At 39.2% G+C, this 26,343-nt stretch overlaps 2 protein-coding genes across 2 annotated transcripts in view; one reads left to right on the forward strand and one right to left on the reverse strand.

Annotated features, from left to right (window-relative positions):
* RBKS (ribokinase) overlaps nucleotides 1-9,719 on the reverse strand; it is a 73,083-nt gene extending 63,364 nt beyond the window's left edge. The window contains exon 1 of the mRNA XM_077175818.1: nucleotides 9,571-9,719. Coding sequence (XP_077031933.1) covers nucleotides 9,571-9,665 — 95 coding nt within the window. The 5' untranslated portion in view covers nucleotides 9,666-9,719. The remainder of the gene's footprint in view (nucleotides 1-9,570) is intronic.
* BABAM2 (BRISC and BRCA1 A complex member 2) overlaps nucleotides 8,969-26,343 on the forward strand; it is a 161,217-nt gene continuing 143,842 nt past the window's right edge. Inside the window, exons 1-2 of the mRNA XM_054628813.2 lie at nucleotides 8,969-9,097; nucleotides 12,507-12,666. Coding sequence (XP_054484788.1) covers nucleotides 12,539-12,666 — 128 coding nt within the window. The 5' untranslated portion in view covers nucleotides 8,969-9,097; nucleotides 12,507-12,538. The remainder of the gene's footprint in view (nucleotides 9,098-12,506; nucleotides 12,667-26,343) is intronic.

Below are 26,343 nucleotides of genomic sequence, written 5' to 3' on the forward strand. Positions count from 1 at the left end.
TTCCACAGACAGATGAAGCCTCAGAAGGAATGCAGAATGATGGGGAAGATGCATGCCCAGGAGGTTGCTGTAACATCACCTGACTGTATAGGCAGCAAATAAGAGCCAGGTCTGTTATGGCATTAGTAATTTTAGTCTCCAAAAATACATACAATAATTTTGTCTATCCTTTTATTCCAGCCTGGTTCCATTTCAGTGAACGACAATGGGAAAAGGAATTTCTTTCTGCTGTAGTCACTCATATGGTAACAACTTCAGGAAGAATCCTTTCACATCCTAGACCTTCTGTGTAACTGAACAAGTTTGTATATACTTAGGGCACACCATTTTGACATTTTTTTCCAAATGGTCATACCCAGATCATTGTAAGAGATATTTTAGGAGAGTTCACTTGTGTTAGGTGGGAAAATAGATAGGCTGAAATATACAAAGAAGTAGTGTGTTTCTGAAATGAAGCTACATCACCAAAAATTACTATTAATTTTGTCTCATGTTGCAATACCCAGACTGATGATCTCCAGTCTCTAAAAACATTCATCTAATGTCTTTTCCCTTTCTTTTCACACTCTTTTTCAGGGAAGTCTACTTCCTTGGCCTAAAAATTCTCAAGTATTTGAAGGGATGAAATAAATAATATTTTGAGTCCACCACTCTCATCTTGCAACTTTAGCAACTGTTCTAACACTGGACTCTGCATTTTAAATGGATGAATTTTCTTTTGCCATTATGGTGTTGAAACTGGCCTCTCCTGTCACCAGCCCATGAGAAAGCATGTACACCCTCAGAAGGTTCAACAAAGAGATTCAGCTACTGATAGCTGGCAAATAAAGAGACTAAAAAGATGAAAAGACTGATGATCACATTGTTTTACTTTTGTGGGTAGTGTCTAATAGCTTACTGACCTCCAAAGGTGAAAAATGACATTCTAGTGAAAGCAGAAAATTGTGAATCTTTAAGTCAAACAGTTAAGTAGCTCTGAATAACAAAATTGTAAGGAGTGCCACTGGGTTTCAGACAAGTGTTCTTGGCCAGGCGAGAGAACACAAGATGGAGTAGCTGATTTTCTTCTTTCATTAGGAAAATATACCCCAAAAATGTATCACCTGCTAGGATCAAAATGTTTCTAGATTCATTTACTCCATTACCCAAGTGAACTCTCTAGAGGATTAAGCAATAGTTTCCCAGTCTCATATGGACTAAAGCTAAAAGCTTGGTAAATACTAGTTTTATCTCACAAACCATAATTTTTAATTGCTAACACACATAGGAAAGGCATAATCCCCCACTGATGATATCATAGTCTACTGCCATGGAAATGACAGCAATATCATAAACACAGGTTTAACATGACCTCACTTTCATTGGAAAGAGGGAAATTTCACTAGAATGTGAATGACATTGGGAATAGACACACAGATACCATACAGTGAAAAACTCTCTTACTAGCCAGTTAAACTACAGAAGATGGAGACAACAACTAGACTTGCAGCTGAACAGAAATAAGGTTCTCCTGGCCAAACACTGTGTTACCACCTATGAACCTTTGAACAGAGAGCCCTCTGAACTCCTGTCAGGGTTCCCCTTTGTAAGTTCACCACACCACAGAGGAGTCATCCCTGCCCTGACAGGCATACAGTTTAACCACAAGAACATGAACAATGTATGGCTATGAGAACCCAGTGTAGGATCTCAGAGCAACACTGTAGCTGGAATGCTTCCTAGAATGAGTAAGTACTTCAGAAGTGGGAGGAAAAGAACTCCACAGTCTCTTGAAGCACACAAAATAACATGAAGTCAGACGCAAATGCAGAAGTACGATCTCAGTGTGGCAAGTGCTAAGCATCTTGGCATCAGCTCAGGAAAATACATATATTTAACCTTCAGCTCTGAAGTACTCTAAGAGGAGTCAAACAACTCAAGGATTGGAAGCTGAAACTTGTGTGTAAGCTTTGTTTTGCCATGAGTTAGGAACGTTGAGTACTGTGCCGGACCCCAAGTCGAGAAAAGAAGCTTGAACTGAGAAAAGGGAGTGGAGAAATGTACAAGGCGATAATGATCTCACTTAAGAAGAACCTTTTATCTTGAAGGATCTCAAAGCAATTTACAAACTTAAGCAGACCAGACACTGCAGCTGGTAGGAAAAGAAGCAGACAGCTGGGAACTCATTCATGGGAAGGAGGAGGTAACAGAGGACCCTCTCGGTGCTGTATCTTCCAAAATACTGCTGCTGGGAGAAGACAGCAGGACTAGAACAGAGCTTTTCCCTGAATTTTGCCATGCAGCTATGCGAGAAAACTGCAGAAAGCAAGAAGATAGGCAGAACTGACAGAAAGAGATGCAGAAAAGCAAGGGGCCTTTGGACAACTGGGGACATGTCACTGTTAGGACTGTAGTTTCCCTGCTTTTTATCTCAATTTCAACTCTTTAGGTAGACTCTTCGCACTTCCTGCAGTAAAAACTTTGGTCGTTCCTATACTTTTTGCCCCTTTTAATACTTTACTCCAATTCTCTTTACTTATTCCTATCTTTTTACAAAGCAAACTGCCCTTCTTTCTGTCCTCAAATTGCAAAATGTTTTCCCAATGCTCAGTAGGGCAAATAGTGCTGTTCTTGGTGACTGGGATTCATGCAGTACAGGCTTGACTGTAGTAACACATGGGGCATTTTTTAGTTTAAAAGCGCTACTAAATACATACTATTAAAACTCAACAAGATAAATGAGTCTAAAAAACAAGAGGCATATAAGTTATTGCTAAAATGGAATGCCTCTGGAAGTAAAAACAGTGCCTAATTACAGTACACAGTAGCATAGGACACAAAATGAAGATACCAAATGAAAGGGCAGGGACATTTCAATTAAATAGAATCCAGAAAGCAACACTTTTGTTGTGCTTAACTTAAAAGACATGGTTTGACCACTTTCACATTCATATTTCCCAAGACTTCTAAAACTTCCACATTTCTATTTAGGAAGGGGAGGAAAAAACCCGTTTTCATGGATAAGAGCCAAAGACAAGGGCTGAGCAGGTGTTCTAGCACCACCAGTCCTTCTCAGAGAGGGCCCACAGCATCCTCTGTGGCACAAACAACAGTTTCTTTCAGAAGGTGCCAGCTGGGATCAATGGCGCACTGTCTCTTGCTTGGGGTTCATAACCTTAGTTGCAAATGCAGCCCTTGTAATGAGTTTAAAAAAGCCCCTGGTGGCCTTGCCCTAGTTATTTTGTGTTAATTTAAGAAGCACCCAAGCAGACATTTTCCCTCCTTTTTCCCTCTCCAATATTTTGTCATTTTTTGTTAGAGGAACTTTGTTGGAAGCTTTTCAAGTCTGAGGTATAACACTGAATACCTTTAACATGCTAGAGTATTTAAGTGTCTGACCCTAAAATGAACTATCACTCAGATTTTGCTGGAGGATGAAAATTTAATTTCAGTTTGCAGCAGTGAAAAGCTTCTTTTGATATGAATGAGCTTGGATCAGGTCCTGTACCACCAGTGTTTGGGCCAGTAGAGATACTCAAAAGCTGTATATGCATAGATGACAATTTTCTTACTGAATGCCATTACTGAAGATTTCATCAACTTGATTTTATCCCCTCTTTTTTTTGGGGGGGGCCCCAAGACACAGCTTTCTTCCTGCCACACAAGAGAAGGCAAACAGGAGTTTTCTAAACAGTTAGGATCTCTAAAATCAGAGCAGAAAAACAAAATGCTAAGCCTGTACATCCTGCATTTAAAATGCACCCAAATTTTGCTAGGTCAGAGAAGAAGACAAGGGGCAGACAGCAATGGGTCTGAAATCAAGCCCAGATCCTTCACTATTACATAAATGAAACAATTCACAGATGACACATTCTCTCATGCCTTGATGTCTTTCATTGGACCCAAAGATTAATTTCCTCAACTGGACTAAGCTTGCATTCCTTCACAGCTGTGCTTTCCCATGCTGCTGGCAATGGCAGATTGACTAGAATGAGGAGTGGCTGCTGCAGGGGAAGCATTACAGATAAAAACAAAAACACAAATGAAATGGATTTGAAGGATTCTAGAACACTTCACTGCTACGAGAAACTGAAGAGAAAAAAAAAATCAAAACAAGGCAAAACCATTAAAAGTTGGTGACATGCAAGAGAAATGGTGGAAACAAGAACATGTGTGAGATTGGAAACAAAGCAAAGAAGAAAATGAAGTCATATGCGAGATTTCCTCTGATCACTCGAAAGAAACGCAAGAAAATTCCTTTTTCACATTCCCACCAAAAAAATTATGCAATTATTGTTCCAAATACTGCACTTCTGAAAAAGATATAGTAAATATCTATATAAATAGATATAAAAAAATACAGACATAGTTTTGTATCATGGACATTTCCAATGTGCCAATGAGCCATTTACTTCAGCACTTCAGCAGACAATAATCACCACTAGAGATTTAAAGGGAAGACACAGACTTTTACTAATGAGGTACCTTTGCCATTTGGCCCAAGCAGAGGTTGTGCTCCGTTAGCAAAGAGGATTTGATGTGTTTGGGATGTTCATACCAATGTGCATTTGTCACCTCTGTCACTGCAGATCAGCAACACACTACTCTTTATGGAGCTCAGTGCTTTCTCTGCCTTGCCTTTCTGCCTTGCTGAATGCTAACAGTCAGTTTAGTACTTGCAGTGATTATTAACGGTGGTTGTTACAGCAGGGGCTGGAAGCAGAACTTTTAGATCTACTCCCTAAAGGGAGTGAAGAAACGTGATGAGAGGAAAGAGGTCCACAGAAAACTAAAGACTTGAAATCCTGAAAATTCTAAAAAATGCAGTTTTCCACTATTTGGACTGTGGTGTCATTCTCTTGAGTTAAACTGAAAGACTGTTGTTGTTGTGACTATCCAAAGACTGTTTTTCCATCTTACATTTTGTTCTATGCTTCTGCTGTTTTCAATTGCCATGCCAAAGTTTCCCCTGTTTATTCTAATTGTTTTAGTGTGTCTGACTCTCATTGGCTTATATGTTTAGTCTTGTCCTGATTTAATATGAATTAAAATGCCAATGCCACGACCAGTCTGCAAATATGAGTCAGAAGAGAAACTATTTAAATAATACTGTGGATGGTACCCGTCTGGTTTGATATCTAGATCATACAGAATAATGCTGTTTTTGTTTTCTACTACTATTGCCTGCTATTGCCAATGCAGTGTTGATTGTGATTGTGACCACAAATATGTTTTGCTCCTGGTCCTATTAAGCCAAAAGAGTGTGGTTTACTGCATGTATGTACGTGAGGTTGTTTTGATCATATGAAGTTCACTTTAGAAAACCCGCATTCTGCCACTGCAGCGCTACAGGACAATGAGAAAAGAATTTCTAATGAGAACAGTGTTTTAAAAGCAAACCACTGGGGCCCTTCCTTTTAGAAGAATTTTAAGACATGCTACCCTTTCTTCTGAATTTGATTATTTCTCAGAATTACATCTGAGTATCTGTCTTCAACTAAAGTTCCCTGTCCTTTTCTGTCTCGGTCATTATGTAAGATTCAGCACATTTCAAACTGTACATTTCCATTTCACACAGACGTTGTACTCCTTTAAATCATTAGTTTACTGTACTGAGTAAAATCATTATTTGCTAATTTTTTTTTTCCATGGTGAATCTGGCTGCCATATGTCCAGTGGTGGCTTGAAGCTTTTTGGTACCTTGCCTCTACAGACCTGGGAATGTTTAACATTTAAGTCTGCCACTACCATTTCAAGTCTGACCCTCTCCAGTCACAGGGTCAAGGTTGTGTCCTAAAGGGCCAACAGGGTATTTTACCAGTTTGAGTTATAACACAGCATTGTCTAGCTCTGGCAGAGTCTCAATCAATGTTATTACCTTCTAAGAAAGATAGGCTTTAGTGTTAAGTGTGAATATGTCCATTAAACACAACGTATACAAAAATGTGTCCGGCTTCCCCTGTGTAACTCTCACAAATTTATTCAGGCTCCTCCAAATGGGTGATAGGCATTTAACATGATCACTCTTGTCCATGTCTTTTATAAACTGAAACATCAGCACAAATGACAAACTCACAAAACCCTGATGCTCCTTCATTCCAGCTGAAATGAACCCTAGCTTTAAATCCAGAATATGCAGCCCCCTCTAAATCTCATATACAAAGACTGTCAAGAGTTATGCTCCTGGAATCTAATCCTAACCCTAATGTGACAACTTTTATATTTCATACAGCTTGTTTATAGTTTCCTGTTCCACCTAGGCACAATCAAGCCTACTGCTTAGTACTTTCCGGTAATTTTACCCAGATTTTCCTAACCCAGGATACATTTAAACAATGTCTAAAGGTGCCACATGGAAATTTTGGTCAGATTAAACTCTTGCCAGCTAAATTTAAACACACTGTTCTTCTTATTTTATTAAGTGCCTGAAGTTCTGTGCTAGTAACAGAAAGAATGAAGCCATCCCTTCTTTTTCAGCTGAAGCTGATTAGCTTATCACTTATAAAAAGCCCTCTCAATGCTACTTAAAGCAGAGGCTAATAATGGTGTCAGATATGTACTTGTGATCACATTTGTACACTTTAAGAAACCCTCTCAGCTGATTGAAAAGTGAAATGGCTTTTCTTCAGCCACTTAATCTCAGTGTAACAGCATCTGTCACTCCAGCCCATGGTGTAATTTCTGGTTACAGTATGGTCAGTTAATATGCCTTCAAATAAACGACTGCATTTCTATCATATCAAACATGCAGCCAAAAAAAAAAAAAGAGTAAGAAGTTTTCTTGTTTGTTTGCTTAAGTGTCAAGAAAATCCCAAAGCTGCAGTTGTCAGCAGTGCTTAAACTGGCAATTTTATTACTTCTTTTCCCCACATTTTAGAAGACAGGAAAAGGAATGTCTTGAGGTTAGAGCACCAAGTTTTGCATTTCAGTGCGACGTCATAAGCATCTGAGAGCTCATTCACACATAACATCAAGATCAGTTTCACAGTTCTTACTCTGACTTACTAGACAACTATTCTCCTTGGAAAGCTGCCAGTATGTTCTGCAAATTACACAGAGCATTAAATCTTTCTGACATAGGTTCTATGATTATTTAAGGGGCTTCATCATTCCTGAACACAAGTATATGCCTAAGCAGTACTCACTCCTCAGCATGTTCCTCTAATCATATGTTCTGCACTTTCTTGACCCACAGGCTTTGGTATAATTGCCTGCTGATAAAGGACATTTTTTTAATTGCAGAATTCAAGCAGGACAAGCTGATGCAGTCCAGGTACATACACTTTAAATCCTATTTTAACCAAGTCTGCATACAGAGTATGGAGATGTGTTTAAAACAGTACAAATCAAAGACTGATTTCCAACTTTACTGGGACTGACAAGGCCAGCCAGTTCAGGTTAGCATTTGCATTGAGAATTCTTGCAATTTTGCTTTAATTCTCCTGTTCTTTAGTATTGACTACAAAGCCAGGGCTACTGGAACCAAGAGCTTTCATGAACTTCTGTACTTCCAAATTTCAAAGAAGTTCCCAAACCTTACCTAAGTACAAAAAAGAAAAAGGAGACAAAAAAGACAATGAGACTCAAGTATTAATTTGAAAAACAAAATGCTCAGAAAACAAATAAAGAATTATTTTAAAATAAGATATTAATTTTAAAAACTTTTTAAATAATTAAAAATAGCTTTGGGGTTCAGAGCTGCTAAATTTTTGAGGGCTTCTTCCTATATGCACTTCTTGGATATAAATACCTTGGGAGGGCCTCCCTCTTTTCCTCAATCTCATTTGAAAGTGTCACACAAAATGTTGTATGCAAGTAATCAACTTACAACCAACAGATTCGTGGAGCTGACTTTGGTTTCTTTGCAATATTAACCTTACTTTCTCACTTTTCCAGTGGAGACAAGTGTGCTTTGAACTGAAAACGTGTTACGGTTGACCAGCTTGCTTTACTTTCATAAAATCCTTTCAGACTCCTGTGCTGATAACGAGTGTCAGAGTTCCAGGTTTCCCGTGCGGGTGCCTACGGAACGCTGCTTCCCTGGCCAAGGCCAACACCGACCCACCCGGCGCAGCTGAAAACACAAACCCAAGTCTCTCCTCTCTCCCGAGTCACAGACAGCTGATCAAAGCTCCGGCACGCAACACGTTCAAACCTCTCCCCGTTCCCACACTCTTATTTCAAAGCACTATTCGCAGCTGACATCACCCGGGCGAGCCGCCCCCTCAGCCCTTCGCAGAGTCTCAGAATTCCGGAATGGATAAGGCTGGAAGCGACCACAGCGGGTCACCTGGTCCAGCCTCCCTGCTCGAGCAGGGTCATCCCAGGGCACAGGAGCGCATCCAGACCGTTCCTGATCGTCTCCAGCGATGGAGACTCCACGACCCCTCTGAGCAATCTGTGCCCGTGCTCAGTCCTTTCCTCTGCCCGGGGCCGAGCGCTCCACCCGCCGCGTCCGGCGCCGACCCCGCTCCTGCCCTCCCGGCCAGGGGAGAGACGTGACACCCGCCTGCTCCGGCCCGGGGCCATCACAGCCCGGCCTAGCCCGGGGAGGCCCGGCATGCCGGCGCTGTTCCCCGGGCACCGTGACGCCCTGCGTTCCGATGACCTCAGGGTCGCTCCGCCCAGTGCGGGCAGAAAACCCCCAACCGGTACTAACCTGACCAGGTCGGTCATACAGGATCCCACCACCACCACCTCCGCGGCCATGGCGCCGGGGCGGCCCTTGGACCCTGACCCTGACCCGCCCTGGGCCCCGGCGCGGCTTCTCCGGTTGCCATGGGCGACGGGCTGCCCGCGGGGACCTTCGCCCGGCAGGGCTGTCCCTACCGAACGCCTGCTGCCACGACCGCCCCCTCTCCCTTCCCCTGTGCCCCGCGCCGCTCGGGCCGCGGCCCAACCGCCGCCCCACGGCCTGCGCGGCGGCGCGGCCCGCACAGGCACTTGCGGCGGACACCAATATCGGGCCGGTGAAGACCCCTCCGGCCCGGGTGGGAGCGGCGGCGGCGGCGGCGCGGGGGGAGCGGAGGCGCGCACGGTGCGCGGCGGGGCGGGGGCGCGCACGGCGGGCGCGGGGGCGCGCACGCCGTTGCCAAGCGGCGAGTTCCGGCCGCCGTAGGTAATGGCGGGGCCGGGACGGGCGGGATGGGACGAGCGAGCCGCGCAGGGAGAGCGGGAGGGAGCGAGCAACGCCACAGCCCTTCCCGGGCCAGCGGCGGGCGGAAGGGGACCCGGCGCCAGGAGGCTCTGGCCCGGAGCCGGAGGAGGCCGGCGTTAGCACCGCCGCTGGGGCGGGGCGGGGCGGGCGCAGCGCCGCGGGTGGCGGCACCAGCTGGGGAGGGAGCGGGGCTTGGCCAGGGTCAGCCCGGAACGGGAGTGGATGGACGGAAAGTTCCCCCTGAGTGTGGGGAAGAGCTTCTCTCCTCTGTGGGTGAGCACTGCAGCAGATTGCCCAGGGATGGTGCGGAGTTTCCATCACTGGAGATACTGAAGAGCTGCCTGGACACAATTCTGTGCCGTGTGCTTCAGAATGACCCTGCCTGAGCAGGGAGGTGGGTCCAGGTGACCCGCTGTGGTCCTTTCCAACCTTACCCATTATTCTGGGATTCTGAGCCTTCTTCCGTGCCAGGGCTTAGGTAACTTGGTTGTTTACCTGGGGCTCCGCAGATGCACATTGCTGATCGCATTCCATGGATGTGTTCGGGCACGGCTGCAGGAGGCGGCGGTCGTGCGTCCCCTCCTTTCCCCACTCCCACTCAGACACAACTCCTGCCACCCGCCCCCAAAGTGAAAACCACTCAACCAGCCTGCCGACAGCCACGCCAAGAGGGTTAGACAGGAGAGGTGCTGTCACGCTTCCAGGTTTCCATCACAATATTCACCTTTTCGTTTTTAAATCTTCTTGTAATGCCCATTATGGTATGGCCGGTGGTGGAAGGACAGAGTGTCTTGCATCCCCAAGCAGAGCTCGGGACTTCATGGTTACTGTGAAGCCTGTGTAACATTAGCCCGGAGTCACAGTGATAGCCAGCTGAATCTGAGAGGATTCAACTCTTAGTTTGTTTGCTTCTTTCAAAGGTTTTGTTTTGGGAGGGAAACAGTCCAGTGAATTTTGTTTTTCTTAATTCCCCTGAGTTTGTTTGTGTTCAGTTTCCAGTACTGTGGGAAACTTACACTGAAGAAAAACAATGTATATGACAACTGAAACTTAGGAAACTGGTACAAATTGTGTTCTAGTTTGTAAAGCCCTTTGTTTACAAAATAAATCAGTGAGTTTACTTGATAGCAACCCTTTAAGTATTGTGTATCTGACTTGGTAAATGGAAGGTACTGTGATTTTAAGAAATGATACAATAAAATATAGAAAAATGCTTAACAGTCATTTAAATCTTGTTTTGACAATATCTGCAAATTTTATTAATAGAAAGATAAGGAATCTCATTTCAAAGTTCATTTTGGAAGGTGCTTCTGGTCAACCGTGATCACCAGGTGTATCACGTTTCAATTTCACACTCATAACACAGTCCCCTTAAAACATGTCATTATCAGAACCAATTCTCTGATCTTCATGTATAACTTCAGCATTACTAGAAGGATAGCATATTTTTCAGCATATTCTCATGGTTTAAGAAGTTCTCAACTTCATCAGTCCAGCTGCTCCCTGCCTGAAATTACTCTTCCCTACGGCACGGCTGGCAGACTGAAGTATGTGCCCTGTTGTAACCAGTCTTGGTGCACAGTATTTTAGCTTAGACTAATTTTTATTAGAAGTTCAATCTAAGCCATTGGACTTTGCATTGAAATATGTCAAGAATGGGCTTGTGTTTTCTCAGTCCCTCTGGGGAAGAATAAAGGTGAGTAGGCAGAAATTTTTAGTAGAAAAGTAGCAAACCAGAGGTAGTATCTTAAGTTGCTGTAGGTGTTTGCTAAACAAACTTAAGTTGTTCCATTGTCAATTAAACAAATCATATGTGAGAACACATTATGTGTCAGGGCTTGGATACATAGTCTTCAGCTTCTTCACTGCCATAAAATGTAGGAGCCAGTGTGCTTAAGATAATTACTGTTTTTAGGAAGTCTTACTTTATTAGTCTTTCAGTTTGCCTTAAAGTGCCTGGCCTTTGCTTTATGAAGATACTTTCTGAATATCTAGGACAAACACTCTTGAGTGTTGCTTCCTTCTACTCCAGTGTGAATAGCTTTCATGAGAACAGAATGTTAAATTTAATGTTGTTCCCAGTTACAGAGATATAGTAGATTCTGCAGAATATCCATTAGTTACTAATTAATGCTTGTAAACTGAGTGTGAGAAACAACAGAAAATTGCAATTATTGCCATGAGTTGTTCACACTCTTGTTATAGAACAGTTACTAATACAGCAGTCCATATGCAGTTTTAAGAAAGTGAATGCAGTGTGCATTAGTGTTTTTCAATTAAATGCCATTTAAAAAAAAAATAATGCTGATGGTTTCTGTATGAGCTTTTCTGTCCCACTTGTCAGTGGCAAGTTCATGTTACCTTCAGTCATTTACTGCCTTGTTTTCCAAAACTACCAAGTTCAGTTAATTTTCATATGAAGCTCTGTGCCTTAGAATGTGATCAAATACATCAACATTTTAATAGGTTGGTTACCTTCCTTTTCTCTCACTTCTCCTGCCACGTTTTTTTCAGTATGTTGTTTTTCACGTACTGTAGTCTTTTTGTGCTGCAATGACTTAAAATGTGTGTATGCTCAGTTTCTGCTTTTCACCTAGAAAGCAACAGGTTCCTAAAGTGTGCTAAATTAATGGCCTAATTGATTTAGCATAAGGTTGTGCAATTGTAAACACTTCTGAACAAGCTGTGCTTAAAATGTGTTTACATCAGCTTCCTGATCTGTTACATGAAGGAAGATTAAGATGCCTTTCAAAGAGTGTGGTGATACCACTGAAAGAGAAGCAGTGTTAGGTTTTAAAAGGCACCATGAAGTCCTGTAAATTGCCACCTAATGAAGTGGTATAAAACTAATACTGAATATTAGTGAGGACACTAGTGTTCTTGGAAATTACAGGTGAGAATACTGAGAGGTATCAAACCCCTGGGTCCATTGCAGTTAATGTAAGTTCCACTGGTTTCAGGGGACGTGGAACAAGTGTGACTTGTCAATTACAGACTGGGAATGCCCCTAAGAAGGACTAGGCTGGGAAGTGTCAGAGTGGCCCTTTAGGTTAGGTTAGGGTTAGGGTTAGGGGTTAGGGTTATTTTATTTCTCATTCTCAGAGGGATAGGGCCTTAACTAAAGGTGGCTAGGACATAATTCTGGCTTTATGTTGATACTGAACAAACAGCCTTCATTGAATGTTGCAGAGGTGGGAGGAAAAAAACCCACTTGTGTTCATTTTTTCTCTATAACTTGTGCACAGTTCTGTTACTCTACACTCCGGATCTTCTGCGTGCTTAGCTTTTTTTCTATTGATGTTTGCAAAGTACATGTGAATCTACATCACATAAGCAGGTAATTTAAAAATTTTATTTTCTCCCTTTGCAGCTCAAGAGAAGAGGAAGGAGGAACATAATAAAATGTCACCTGAAGTGGCCTTGAACAGAATTTCTCCAGCACTTTCGCCCTTCATTTCCAGTGTGGTCAGGAATGGAAAAGTAGGACTAGATGCTACTAATTGTTTACGGATTACAGACTTGAAGTCTGGGTGAGTTCCTTGTCCAAAATGAACACCGAACCCCTCACAGCTGTCTTTTCAGGGCTGAGTTTTATTAGGTGCATGTGTTTAAGCATTTTGAACACAGCTGGAGTTGACATACTAGCTGACATACTAGCTACATTATTTCTTGTCTTAGTACCATTTTGTAGTTGGGGAGACTAAGTTTGTCATATTTTTGGCAATAATAATCTTGTTAAGACACTCGCATTGCTGCCACTTGATAGTGCTGGTTTTCAGCAGTGAGATAGTTACAAACACTTTTTTCTGTTGTTTATTGCTTGCTTACTCAATCTTCTCTGTATACCAGAAATAGAAAGACAAATTTGTGTGACCTCACCTGTAGTCATGAATATGCCAAACCAGAAGAAGTTCAGTACATCAAGTGGCTATAGGGCCAAGTGTTTGAAATAAGCTAAGCTGCTCCTTTTATTTTTAATTCTGGAAGCGTTCAGATTCGGTTTCAGGTAGTAATAGAATTTTGGGATTTGCATATACAAACAGACTTTGGTGTATAACCTCTGTGAATAATACATGAGGAGAGTGAAATGTTTAGATGACACATATCAGAAATTGCTTTATTCTTATAGAGTTGAACATCTAACAGCATCTTTTTGATTCAGGTGTTTTTGGGTTTCTTTTGCTACAGGAGCTCAGAGACTGAAATTACTTTTGGTTTAGATATACAAATCATCTTGTTTGTACAAACTACTGCTTTGTATATCGTTTTGAATGATAGCATAATAAAAATAACAAAAGGTGTTCAGAAGCACCACAAATCACTGTTGTTTAAAATGCAGTTCTGCTGAAGACTTTGTTTAATGTGCTTCTGAAGGCTGTTTTATTATGGTTTCATGAAAAGCTTCGGAGGTGCTTTTCTGCTTGTAACAATGCCTTTTCAGGAAGGAGGTTTGCATTCTGGGGTTAGTTTGAAAGGAACCATTCCCTCCCTGTGAGGTGCTGGGACAGCGTACAGATTTACATGGAGGTCTAAGAAGCCATGACTTTGTTATTAGTGTGGACTGGCTTGACATTTAGGCTTGCAAATTACATAAGACAGGCTGAGCAGTTCTGCATCTGCTGCTGTCATTTCATGCTAGATCTTGCTTTCCCTTGAACTAGTCTTCTAGGAAAGCTGTGATAGGAGCTCTTACATTTTTCCAATTGAAGTCTAAAAGAAAGGAATACAAAGAAAAGTAGAGAGAAAACACAACTGTTTGTTGGGAGGTAGCTAAGGGGTTTGCTCTCTACCCACTGAATGCTTATGCTGCTGTCTTTAAAGTAAGAGATTAAAATAATAAAAAGTGGTATTTTCTAGCTGACTCTTTTCACAGGTATTTTTAATAGGTGTCTGAAGTTTTTGGCCACTGATCTTGCCAAGATCTCATATATGCTTTGTTAAAGCCTGAATGTTTTCCAGGAGTTTATTCTTTAAAAAACTAAAAGCTGCCAGCAGCTGCGCCTGTCACTCAAACCCAGTGATTCAAAACATATAGTAACTCTGTTAATGTGGAGTTTACACACAAGTGCAGCACCTGGCAGGGGTTGTTTCATAGCTTGTTTAAAGATACTAGCCCACCTAAATGCACATGTAAGAAATAATTTTTTCCTTGTTCTGGAACATAAACATAAACCTCATTCTTTATGTTGAGTCTTTGTTGTAGCTTGAGGTTGTTAGGAGATGGAGTCAGGATAATCAAGATTCTTCATTTATTTCAGAATTATTTTGAAGGTTTTCTTTCTTTGGTACAACTAGTTTCTTAAAACCATTGCTGTAAACAGAATTAATTAACAATTGCTGGAAATTTCTTTGAAATGTAAATTTCATGCATGTGCTATTAGGAAAGATTTTTGTTTATTACAAATAAATTGTTAGTTATTTATAATAGAAAATTCTGAATTCATGTGTCAATATGGAAATACAAAATTGTCATGATTTAGTGCTGAACTGGTGAACAGTGCAGAATTACTTACCATACTATGGATGAATCACAGTATTACAGAGATGTCCCTTCCATAACTCAGGATCTGGTTCAGTGGTCTTTAACCTTGATACAGGAGTTCTTTGACATTCCACAGACTGTTTCTCAGAGTCTCATGTCAGCTGATAAATAGCAAAATCCCTAACCCACAGCCTTATTAGTAGGTCTAAATTTATTGCTTCATACTGACTGTAGAGGAAAACTTTGTAGGGCATTGAGAGTTCAAAAATAAATTGAAGGCCATTGGCCTACTCTCCTCCCCTTTCCTCACATCACGAGATGATGCAAATGCCTGTATACTTTCACTTTCATTACACTTTTTAAAAGGAAACAAAATAATGTAGCCAAAATAATCAGAACAGGCAAATGTAGGTGGCATCAAGATGATGAAGAACTGTGAGGCCATTGAAGTTGGACATAAACGGTAAAAAAATGACAACTATTTTTAGAGAAATGGGGATGAAGTTCAGGATATCAATTGCAAAACTCCCATTTCAATGGGTTGAAATCAGGCTTTAAACTTGGAAAGTAGAAGCAGGCAGGTTTAGATTAAATGTGCTAGATTAAATGTTTGAAGTTAGATAAAGAGCAGTTCTTGTTCACAAGTGAGTATGACCACTTGGGAGTACTGTCAGTTCAGAAACTTTGCTTTTGAATAGTGATTGTACATTTATTCACACGTGACAGGGGTTGTACACACGCTAGTCTAGGCTGTTAAAACCCTAGCCTAGCTTAAGTTTATTACAGAACATGCAAATATTTCCTGCTTTACCTGGTGTGTTATGTGATTTATAAGATTTTTTATAATAAATAAACACAATTTTACTGTAACCTTTAAAATCTTATGATATTTAAGGTAATCACCTCAACAGCTATTAATTTGGATAACAGAAGCATCTCTAAGCTTCTGGGGAGGAGCTATATGGTTGCTCCACTGTCACATACCAGACTGTTACTCTTAGAGAAAATTAGGAGTTACTGTTGTTATTCCCCTTCCCTAATGAACCAATGCTTTACAAGGTGTAACAAAATAAAATGTTCAAACTGAAGATCCATCCGTTCTCATTTCTTAGGTTTTAGAAACAGGAGCTGTGCTTAACAAGGAATGATGGTAACATACTGAATAAAGTGGTACTTCTAAGGCCTTGCCCACTCAGAGCCTTGGTTTTGACATTCTCAGAAATGGAAAGTATTTCCTTTCTGTTTCACCAGTAGAAGATCAAGTACCAGATTTTAGCCCATCACATCAGTTGATTTTGATTTGTAAATGGCAAGCATATTAAGCCTTTAATTATTTGAAAAGTCAATCCATATGTCAGATAGTTTTAGTAAGGAACTTGTTTTGCACTTTTTCTGACTTATTGCTGAGATTGACAACTTTTGTTGTATTTTATAAACTATATTAAAGAGCTGATGTTAGATGTATGAAGTATGATGATATGTTAATTTGCTTTGCTTTCAAGTGTGGGAGGGAAATATGTCATAGTAAGGAAATCCTATTGTTTTACAGTCTTTGAGTATGTAAATGTTTTATAATAATATGTTACAGTTTCATAATGTCTGTGTGTTTTACAAACTTATTAGACAGTACCAGTCTCATAAGACACATATATTTACATCTATGATTAGGATATTCAGAACCAAGTACTATTTATAAACTTTATTTGGCCCCTGCTGATGCAGACCCCTGAATAGAGCGCAGTGATATGGTGCAACAGAAAAGAAAGAGGCTCTGCAACGGAAATACTCATAAAAGGTTAGGTGGCCAAGTCTTTTTGTAAATAGGGCCCCACAGTGAACAAAAGTAGAACTGGGGTGTAAGGTCATGTCTGAAATATAGCACCTTAAGCAGCATTGATTCTGGTGATAAGAAAACCCTGGCAGGCGTCTGTGTTGCATTAATAAAAGACATTCTTCAAAATGACAGAGTGGATGAAAGCATATTTAACTCTTGCATAGGATATTACTTTGTTCTAGACCCAAAGAAAATACTGCTGCCACTTGAGTCAATGCCATTTATTGTATCATTCAGTTAATCTCTACTAGTGTCTCTTTGAAATACTGACCCATCTTAATTAGATATTAAAATCTACTCATAACCAACTGAATTGTGGCCGCGGCATTTTTCTTAGCATTTACACATATAATCATGGGAAAGATGTTGAATAGGGGAAAGTGATTATTATGTAGATTTAGAAATAGAGGATATTTTCCTATGTGAAGGGTGTTTAATTGTTGTATAATGTAGAATCCAGTTATTTAAGAGACTGCTGCTTTTCCTATGGTGCGTTACAAGAGTGAAAGACATAGTTGTGGTGGTCATTGCCTTTGAGAACTCTTTTTTTCCCCTACAGCTGTTCATCAAGGCCCATGCTTGAGCTTCAAATTATGCTGCAAGCCTATTCTTCTTGCTCAACAAACTTGATTTTGTTTTTTTAAATTACTTTGATGTGTTCCACCAGGCAAAATTTCAAAATGAATACAGTGATTTAAAGCTGCATATATTAAGATTCTATTTTTTTAGGTATCCACTCATAACAAAATTTTAAATTTCATACTTTCATGGTTATATTTATTCCATATTTATGAGAAGATTAACTGTGGAATTTTTATGTAAGTGGTTTGTAGTAAACCATGTTAGTATTTTGTTCTTTTCACTTGTCTTATTCCCTATTGATTTCTGCCTCTCTGCTTGATATTGAGCTATGTGTGCAAGTTGTTATGTTCCTGAAAGAAACCTATATGAAGAGTGGTCAAAAGAATGTAATTCTTTCTGGAGTAAATTTCAACATAAAAATTTATTATCAAGCTGTAAAAAGATATTTATAACTTTATTGCCCTGCTTCCTTGGAAGCAGCAATGATTTGCTTTTTTTCTGTTATCAAGTAGACTGCAATATGCTTTGGTATTTCCCTTTCTTTTGGGCATTTCCCTTTTTAAAGTAAATATGCATTTTTATGTGCATATTTTGTGAAATAATGTTGATTTTAGCTGTGAAATACTATTATAGTACTCTAGCAGTTACTTAAAGCTTTGCCTTGGTCTTTTGCATTTGATTAATTTAAAATGAAAGATTCTACTTTAGTTACTTGAGAAAGGTTCATATCCATCATTCACATTGGTGTCTGTAGGTAATTTTTTAAACATGTTTATGTATGAAGTTTAATGAATCTTACTCTTCTGAACACAAGTACTATGAAAACCTCTTTTAAAAAATAGTTATGTTTTGTGTAAAATGCCTACTTGAAAGGATGTGGCAGTTTCTAGGAGGTGTGGTCTTGAGTCTTTTACTGCTGTATACAAAGTAGGTTGTTTCATTCCAGTTTCTGATGACAAATATGGTTCTTCACTGCAAAGAATCTTACTACTAGAAGTTCATCTCTCAAGGATAATGTAAAAGGCTGAAGCTCTGATGGGACAATTTGATAGAGTTGGTGCTGTGGAGCAACACTTGGAACAGCAGTTTTTCTGTGCTGGTTAAAAAAGACTTGACTGTCCCCAAGGTTGCATTCTCCTCCACTTGTTGCTAAATGATGAAAAAGCAAAGGCAAAATGTCTGGCTGGTAAAAGGTCAAAGTGTAGGGCATGTGTTTGGCAATGGTTTTATAAATAATCTCCACAATGTTTGGCATTCTTTTTACACCAGTTTTAAACAAGGTGCTTGAAGTTGTTCAGAATAAAAAAGTTTGTGTTTGTCAGTTTCAAGTGCTATGAGGAAAGAAAGGATTTTAAAAAGTTAAGGTAGCACTAGATAATTGCAGTAACTTGGGCCCTCATTTAAAAGACTACATACATTTTCCTGAGATTTTTTTCAGTTTAAATTCTGTACAATATGTCTTTGCTGGTATTTTTAGATGGGGACAGTGAGTAGCTTCCTCTTGTTTGGCCTTGAAGAACGTAAATGTGGTGTTTATCACTATTTTCATTTAATAAAAATGAGAAGAAACTATTTGATACAACTGTTTCTTTTCTGTGTAAAGAGAGCATCACATGATGTAGCACCAATAGTGTGCCAAATGCTGTTGGAAAGGTGTACCTTAACAAGGTGTTTAAATTGTGGTTTTGCTATCCATATGTTGGGAATTCGGAGAATGTTTCTTGCAAATGGGGCTTGTGTTAGTGTAGGTCCATGCCCAGGTCTTTCTGTTGTAACAGATGTCTCTTACATCTTTGCAGTGTGCATCACTACAGGAGGAAAAATTCCTAAGACTTTATTTTTTGTTATAAAGACTGCTAAAATCTAATAATTGTTATCCAGTCCAATTTCTTCACTTCCAAATCCTTGCATTTGTTTTATGTGAACTGAGCTCTAGCATGCCATGTGTCTTGGATGCATATTGCATTTCACCAGAAGCTGAGAACAGCTCACTTTCTTTTTTCTCTTCTCATTAGTAGAGAAAAATACTTTCCTGGATAGGTGGTCAGTACATTCCTCCAGTCTTACATGTGCAGTTATTTCTTGTATGCCTGATTCTCTCATATGCATGCATGTATACATGGCATAGCATTAAAAAGCTAATGTACACTTGGGATGAATATGAAGCACAATATTACGAATTTTTGTTTTAGCCTTTTTGTTGCAGACATTGTCTGATGAGATTAGGGGCTCTAAAAAGGACATAGGACATGATCAGAGGCTTTATCCTGACAGACCAGTATGCAACAGTGTTGAAGATCAATCTCTAGCAGTATGCAAAATAAAAAGGAATCATGAAATGTAATAATTAATTACTTTTAATCTGTTTCTTGATATACGATCTTAGGTATTTACCTGGCCTTGCACTGCCCAGTGTAGACATTCTTTGAAGCAGCTATTCTCTAACTGAAATTGAGAATTTCAAAAGAATACTTAGAGCTGTATGTGTAAACTAACAGAGTTCAGTTTGCTCAGTTTGATGTCTTTATTGAAGATACTAAGTTCAGTCCGTGAGGTACCCCTCCTAACTAATCCATAAAAAAGTAGAAGTCAATAAAAGGGAACATGCTTATTTTGTCTTTCCTGAGAGAAGGGAATTTGTGTCTGAGGCAAACCACTCCACAGTGTAGGCCACAGGTTCTTTTCTCTGTAATCTGTGGTACATGACTGAAAGAATAAAATTAGACCACTAGGACTGAATATTTTTGATTATTGTACAGTTAAAGAGTCAAAATGATAAAACTGAGTTAATTAGGGCAAATTGCAGAATTTCATTATGGGAAAGAGACAAAAAAAAAGCCCTCTAAACTTACATTGCCTAAAAAACCCAATCCCAGATTCCTGTGCGTCACTGTATGCATCACTGAAATAGTATCTTTAGACCAAATATATCACATAGTAATGGCTGTTCTGTTTTGGATGGTCACTTCTTTTTTCACCAGAAAAACCTGATTAGATTGGTCTTGTTTATAGTTAGGGCTACCAGTAACCTTTCAAAATGTCTCCCAGTTTAATTATTTCTTTCTCTATCTTCTACTCCTTCCTCCAGAATGTTGGTTTCAGTCTATTCAGTAAAAGTTAGTAGGTTTTTCATGCATTTCAGCCATTGATTTTTTTTTTTTTTGGGTGGTGGTCATGAGTAATGCATTGTTTCATGTTCTTTGTTAAGCATTCTTCTATACTGAATTTTTTTTTTAATTAATAGATGGTGATTATCTGTCCTGTTTTCCAGGCTGCCATAAGTGTTAGTCATAAGCCTTAACTTAAAACCCTACGAGAGTGATATGGTTTCAGGCCAACTGCAAACAGGCAATGAAGACACTTAAAAGGAATAATTTCCTCAGCGATTTCTAATGGTGTAGTGTCTTCCGTGTACATGACTTCCATTGTTTTAGTTTTAACCTGTTGTGCATAGGCAAAATTCAGATGCAGGAAGGGGGAGAACTTAGGGATGTAGGAGAGGTGCTGGAAGTGGCATAAAGACTGGTCAAGGCATCTGTGGTGGGCTGGGGACTCAGACTTACAAGAACTTAGGGTAGACTGGACCCTCTTTTCACTGGGATCTAAAGGTGACTGTGCTTATAAATAGTCTTGTCATTGCTGGAGGTCCTCCATGGTTTTCTGTGCCTGTGAGGCTGATAAGAGATGAGCCAAGCCTAGCTTCTGCTGTGATGGTGGGAGAAAACAGGAGCTGGACAGTGAGGGCAAGGACAACCATTTGCAGGGAAGAAGAGGATTTTTTTGGCTGTCATCAAGAGAAATGTACATGGAACTCCTTTCTTTAGGTATAGTTAGATGGGACCATGGGGAGAGTGATGCTTAATCTTATGCTTTATGGTGTCATCTCGAAAATAGTATTAGCACTGCTGAGGTGGCAGTGAACTGTGAGAATTAATGTGGGAATGAGAAGTTAGAGAAAGAAAAGGTGAGCTGAGGGGTTCTAGAGTGAGACTTCTAGATAAAATGTAACATGCAGTGATGTGGGCCTTGCTTTCTGCAGGTGCAGTTACACGGGATGGTCTGTTGTAAATTTACCTGTGCATTTCCTTTGCCTTTTGATCTTTTTAGTCTACTATATATCTTTATTGTTGTAATTGATCTAAAATAATGCTAGAAATAGGAGAACTACCGATATTTTTATTCAGGTGTTATCTTTTCATAGATTTTGTGCTGTGTCTCCAGTCTTGTAATATTTTATATAAATATACTTAATCTGAAGTTGCCCTTTTGAATATGTGTGTGACTGCAAACTATGGATTTATGTTGTAAATGTGGTGATCCTTGCTTGACCTAACTTTCATATTCAAAGAACTGAATTCATTGTTGTAATAACATAAATTTCTCCTGAGAGTCTGTAAATTAGGGAATCAATTAATATAGGCATCTGTGACCAAAAAGTTCTAAAACTCTGCAATTAGAAGAAAACTTTGAAAGGGAAATGGAGAAGACATATGATCACTGGATCCCACCTAATATCCATAAATCATAGAACGGTTTGGATTGGAAGGGACCTTGAAGATCCCTGCCTGTCCTGGGCAGTGATGTGACCCATTTATTGTTTATTTAGTTTGTTAGAGGGGGAAAATATATAAACATGGGCTATGATTTTAGTTCTTGAGGTTTTTCCCTGATACCAATTCACTGTACTTTTCAATAAAATTAAATAAATTACTTAGAAAATGGATAGGGAGTCTTTATGGCAACTACAGCCAATATTGAGAGCAATGCTATGTGGCTTCTTAAAGCTGATGTTTATAATAGCTCAGCTTTTGTGATGTGCTGTATGAGTATGCTTTTTCTGTGAACACTGAAAGGATATGAAACTCCAGGTGGTTGACAGTAATTTCATACTTGGTGAAGAATGGTTCTCTTTTAGAGTAAGCTAAAAGTAAAATCGTTCCCTCTCTGATTCTATTTTTCTTTCTCCAGAAATGGAGTTCACTTTAGTGAACAGTAGAAATAAAACATGTGACACATTATTAGGTTGTAGCTCATTGCAAAATAATAGATAATTGAATGGCAGCTGTGAAAATCTGAAACATGATTTGAATCTGTCAGGAGGGGAGGGAGATGAAGTAAATCCAAAGGATGCATCTGCCACTCCCTCATACTCTTCACTAAAAATTTGCTTATGAGTTCCAAGAATTTGGGGTACAGCTGGTCTTCCAGTATAATGAAAGAGTGCCTTTTCCTTGTGTGAACATGTGACAGTTTATGATAGTGGAAATTCACTAGTTTATTTACCTAAACATACTATACTAGAGTGTATGTTATTAGTGTTGTTCCATCGCAATTGTCTTTATTTCTGTTCAATTTTTGATCATTCCCTCATTAAAATTTCCATTTTCTGTTTCTATTTCATTCTTTTGAGGCGTGTGTGCCATGTGTAGTCTTTAAAAAGAATTACATGCAATTACCAGAGTATAAAAGATCTTGCTTACAAAAGAAATCAGTTTGATTATCAACGTTTCTAAAGCATGTTTATAAAATATGTTTTGTTGAAAACTTTGTCAATGCTTAATTATTTTTCTTAATTAGTATCATCATTAGCTCCCTGAGACCCAGTAATAATGATCTCCCACCCTAAACTACAGAGATTTTATGAATGGAAAGTTCTGAGATAGTTTCAGAGCTTTTCTTTCAAGTCCTCTTGCAAGTACAGTAGATGTGGTACTTCACATTTCTTTTTTGTGATAGCACCTTCCAACCTGTCCTGCTATGGTGGCTGGAAAAGAGCTGTTCTAAACCAGCTTTACTAGGCTAAATAAACAGGGAGTTTGGTACTAAAAAAATCCCAGAATCATGAGAAGCTTGTGTGTTTTAATTTAGTATAGAAGTTCTCTGAGAGGATTTCAATATATATATATGTGTGTGTGTGTTTCCTCTGTTTCCCTCAGAGAGACTGGGCTGGACATCTCCCTCCAGCAGAGGCAGCCATGTTTTGGTAACTGCAGAACTGCTGCCACAAGACTCAGGCAGCTCTGAAGGAGATTTATAGTTCTAGAAGTCCCAGAGCTCTCCCCACCTGCAACATCTGCTTTGGCAAACCCTCACTCATATTAAGAAAATCTGTGTTTTCTGTTAATATACAAGTGCTGTATTTGTTTTACTAAGATAGGCATAAGAACCTTTTATATAATGTTTCTAATGAAAGCTGGCAGCTGAATTGATTTTAAATAGTTATTTGATATTTATTAAAATACCTTTTAAAAATACAAATCTTCCTATAGGTGCAGAAGGGAAGTGAGTGGTTGTTTTTCTGGTATATATGTTCTGCCTCACATCCCACTGCTCTCTAAAAGTTCCAGTTAGAGAAATGAAGTTCTTACAAGAAAGTGTAAACGTATGTAAAGGAAAATCAGCATTTACAGTAGATGAAGGTTTTATTGAAGATATCGTTGACATAACTGGAGACACTTTGGAATTTCCCTGATGATAACTGTGGCTTGAAATGTTGTTGCAATTACAGACTATCACCTATGCTATCAGGATTTAAAAACAGCATCATAATCTTTATTGCAATGCCAGAAGTAGTCTTTGTCTATAGTTTAATTTTATACTAAGTTTGAAGAAACTGGATAGGGTACAAATGAGTTTTCTGAAAAAAAACTCCCAGGGTTTATCTCCTGGGAATTTTTTTGAATAATTAACAGTTGACTTTTGCATTTTGATATTTTAATTAAGAGATGCATTTAAGTAGTGATTTAATGTAACTGTGTTTTAATTTCCCCAAAGTAATGCTGTGAGTCTTTTAAGAGCAAGTCCCTCTCTCTCTAGTATGTGTAATACATATGTCCATATATCAAGGGAAACTGAAGGTGGAAGTTGGTTGACTAGCCCATCTCTCCCATTTTGAATTTTGCCTGGTTGACATAATTTTAGTTGGATCTGCTTGTCTTCAGGAGCAGCTGATTAATACTCTATATACTGTGTAAGAGCCTGTAAAGCTTTGTGCAATGCTGCAGGGAGCTACCACCTGATGCAAGGTTTGGGCATCAGCATCAATGCTCTAAAATGTGATTTTCACCATTTTTCTGTTTCCTGATCTTGCAGAAAACCTGTCACCTGCTGGCCTTCCTTTTATTCACCTCCATCCTCCACACACTTTAATTATTCTTAATGCCTCTGTACATGGCATACCCATCTGTTGTGAGTTCTGCAATTAAGTCTTAATTAAATGAGATTAAATACTGTCTTCAAGGAACATTGGAGCAGATTTCCATCTACAAAAATTGGAGGAAATAAAAATCTGAAGGCATTGACAAAGGCTGTTCTACTAGATTTGAACGTTGAGGTGCTTTTCTTAAAAAATGCCACAAAAGGGTGGAATTTTGTGTTTGCTGCCTCTTATTGGTAACAAGCAACCTGTCTTTGCCTCTGAACTGCATTTGAGTCTTGCTGGCAAAACCTTCAGCCTCTGGCACTTTGATTGAACTGTGTCTCGTCATTCCTAAAATAATATTAATTCTTAGCCTCTTGTATTTTGAAAGTAACTTGACCTCCTTTTCCCATAACAGTATCTTTATACAACATGTATAGAAACAGTTGGAAGCATATTGTAGGTATGGTGGGAGGGGTTGGGAATACAGCCAGTGATCAGAACTGACCTTGTGGTGTTACTTATTATTTGTGTGTGTGTGTGTTGGTTTTTAGCTGTGTTCTCCACTGAGGTGTTTCTAACAAAATGTGAAGCTTTTTTGGCTTTTACACCAAGAGTCTGGTGAACAAAAACCAGTTGTTTGTTTTCCAGTGAAGTACTGGTCCTCAAGAACAGTGAGTGTAGCAGCCTAAACATCATGAGATTAAAGAAGCTTTTGCATCTCTGACTATTCAGGTTAGGCAGTGGCAATATTAAGTTCCTGAAATTATGGAGGCTAAAATTCTTAGTCTAATTTGACTTTGCTATTGTACAGTAAAATTCACTGATGATTTGTCTTCTGATAGTAAAGGCAGTAAAGCTGTGTGATCTATGAAGGAAGAATGACTAAATGCATTGCACACTTCTTAATCAGTAAAAATGATAGTCATCAGATAAATCTTACGTGACTATTTGGGCTTACACCTAGACCACAAATTTAAAAAAGAAGAAATAAAAAGAAGATTACTCATTTTCCTGTAGAGCTATTGGACTTCTGTTGGCAGTTCTGAATGTTTGCTATAGTTTTTTATGGTTCTAAGCAGGAGATTTTAGGAGTGGCGTAAAAAACAAGCCTCTGACTGGAATTTTGGGATATAAATTGGTGGTTTGGAGAGAGGTCTTGATGGGTTTGGGTTTTTGTGTTTTTTTTTAAAAAAGTCTTTGGATAGAATAGCCATCCATCTCCTGACTTTCATGATTAAGGTGATAAACACTTGTGCTTTTGTTTCGTTGCAATCCCTTCAGTTGTCACAGAACATAATTTTGGATAAGAACTTACCAGAGTCCAAATAATTTAAAAATGCTTCTCTTGTGAGTGCTTTCAAGTGATGGTTTTAGAAAACTAGTTGATGGGAAGATGGTTTTGAAATCTAGGGTTATCAGAGTGGCTTCAATCTTGTAAAATATCAAGAAGGGTGGGGGATATAGCTTAAAGAGAAATTGTGTCAATTCAACAAAATAGTCAATCACAAATATACTGGTATAAGAGGAAACCTTGCTGTTAAACTCAAGTGGAACTGCATTCCTACAGGCTTTTAGGATACTCTGATCCATTTAGGAGAAAAATGCATTGTACTATACCTGTTATTATATACTGAGGCCTTATTCCGAGCAGCAAAACTGAGTGACTTTCCTGGTTTGTATTGTTATTATTGTTGTTGTTTTGTTTTGATAATCTTTTTTATTTCCTTCTGTGTCTGGTAAAGAATTCGGAACACTTATAACTAAGCATCTGCTGCTGACAGTGACTTTGAATAAGAACAGGTTTAGTTCACGTGTGTTGTATTAACTGTGAAAGAAACCTTTTCCCAATAATCACAGACAATCTGTAAGGTGCATCAATGAAGGAATGTTTACTTGTCTCTACTTGGAATAATTACTTCATAAGGATGTAATGTATCTCAGTTTGAGTTTAATCTGCTGTATCTGCTCAAGGAACTTAGCTAAAATTTGCTGTGAAAGGGAACAAGCTGTATTCAGCTGTAGTTGCTGCATACTCAGTTCCATCTACCAATTTCCAACCATAAGGCTCAGCACAGCCCTTTGAATAGGGCAATATGATTTTAAGCAATACACTTCACAATATTCCTTGGTTCCAGAAACTTTTCAAGTTGATGATTCTTTGATTTTTT

This window comes from Agelaius phoeniceus, chromosome 3 (genome assembly GCF_051311805.1).
Source record: "Agelaius phoeniceus isolate bAgePho1 chromosome 3, bAgePho1.hap1, whole genome shotgun sequence".
NCBI lineage: Eukaryota > Metazoa > Chordata > Aves > Passeriformes > Icteridae > Agelaius > Agelaius phoeniceus.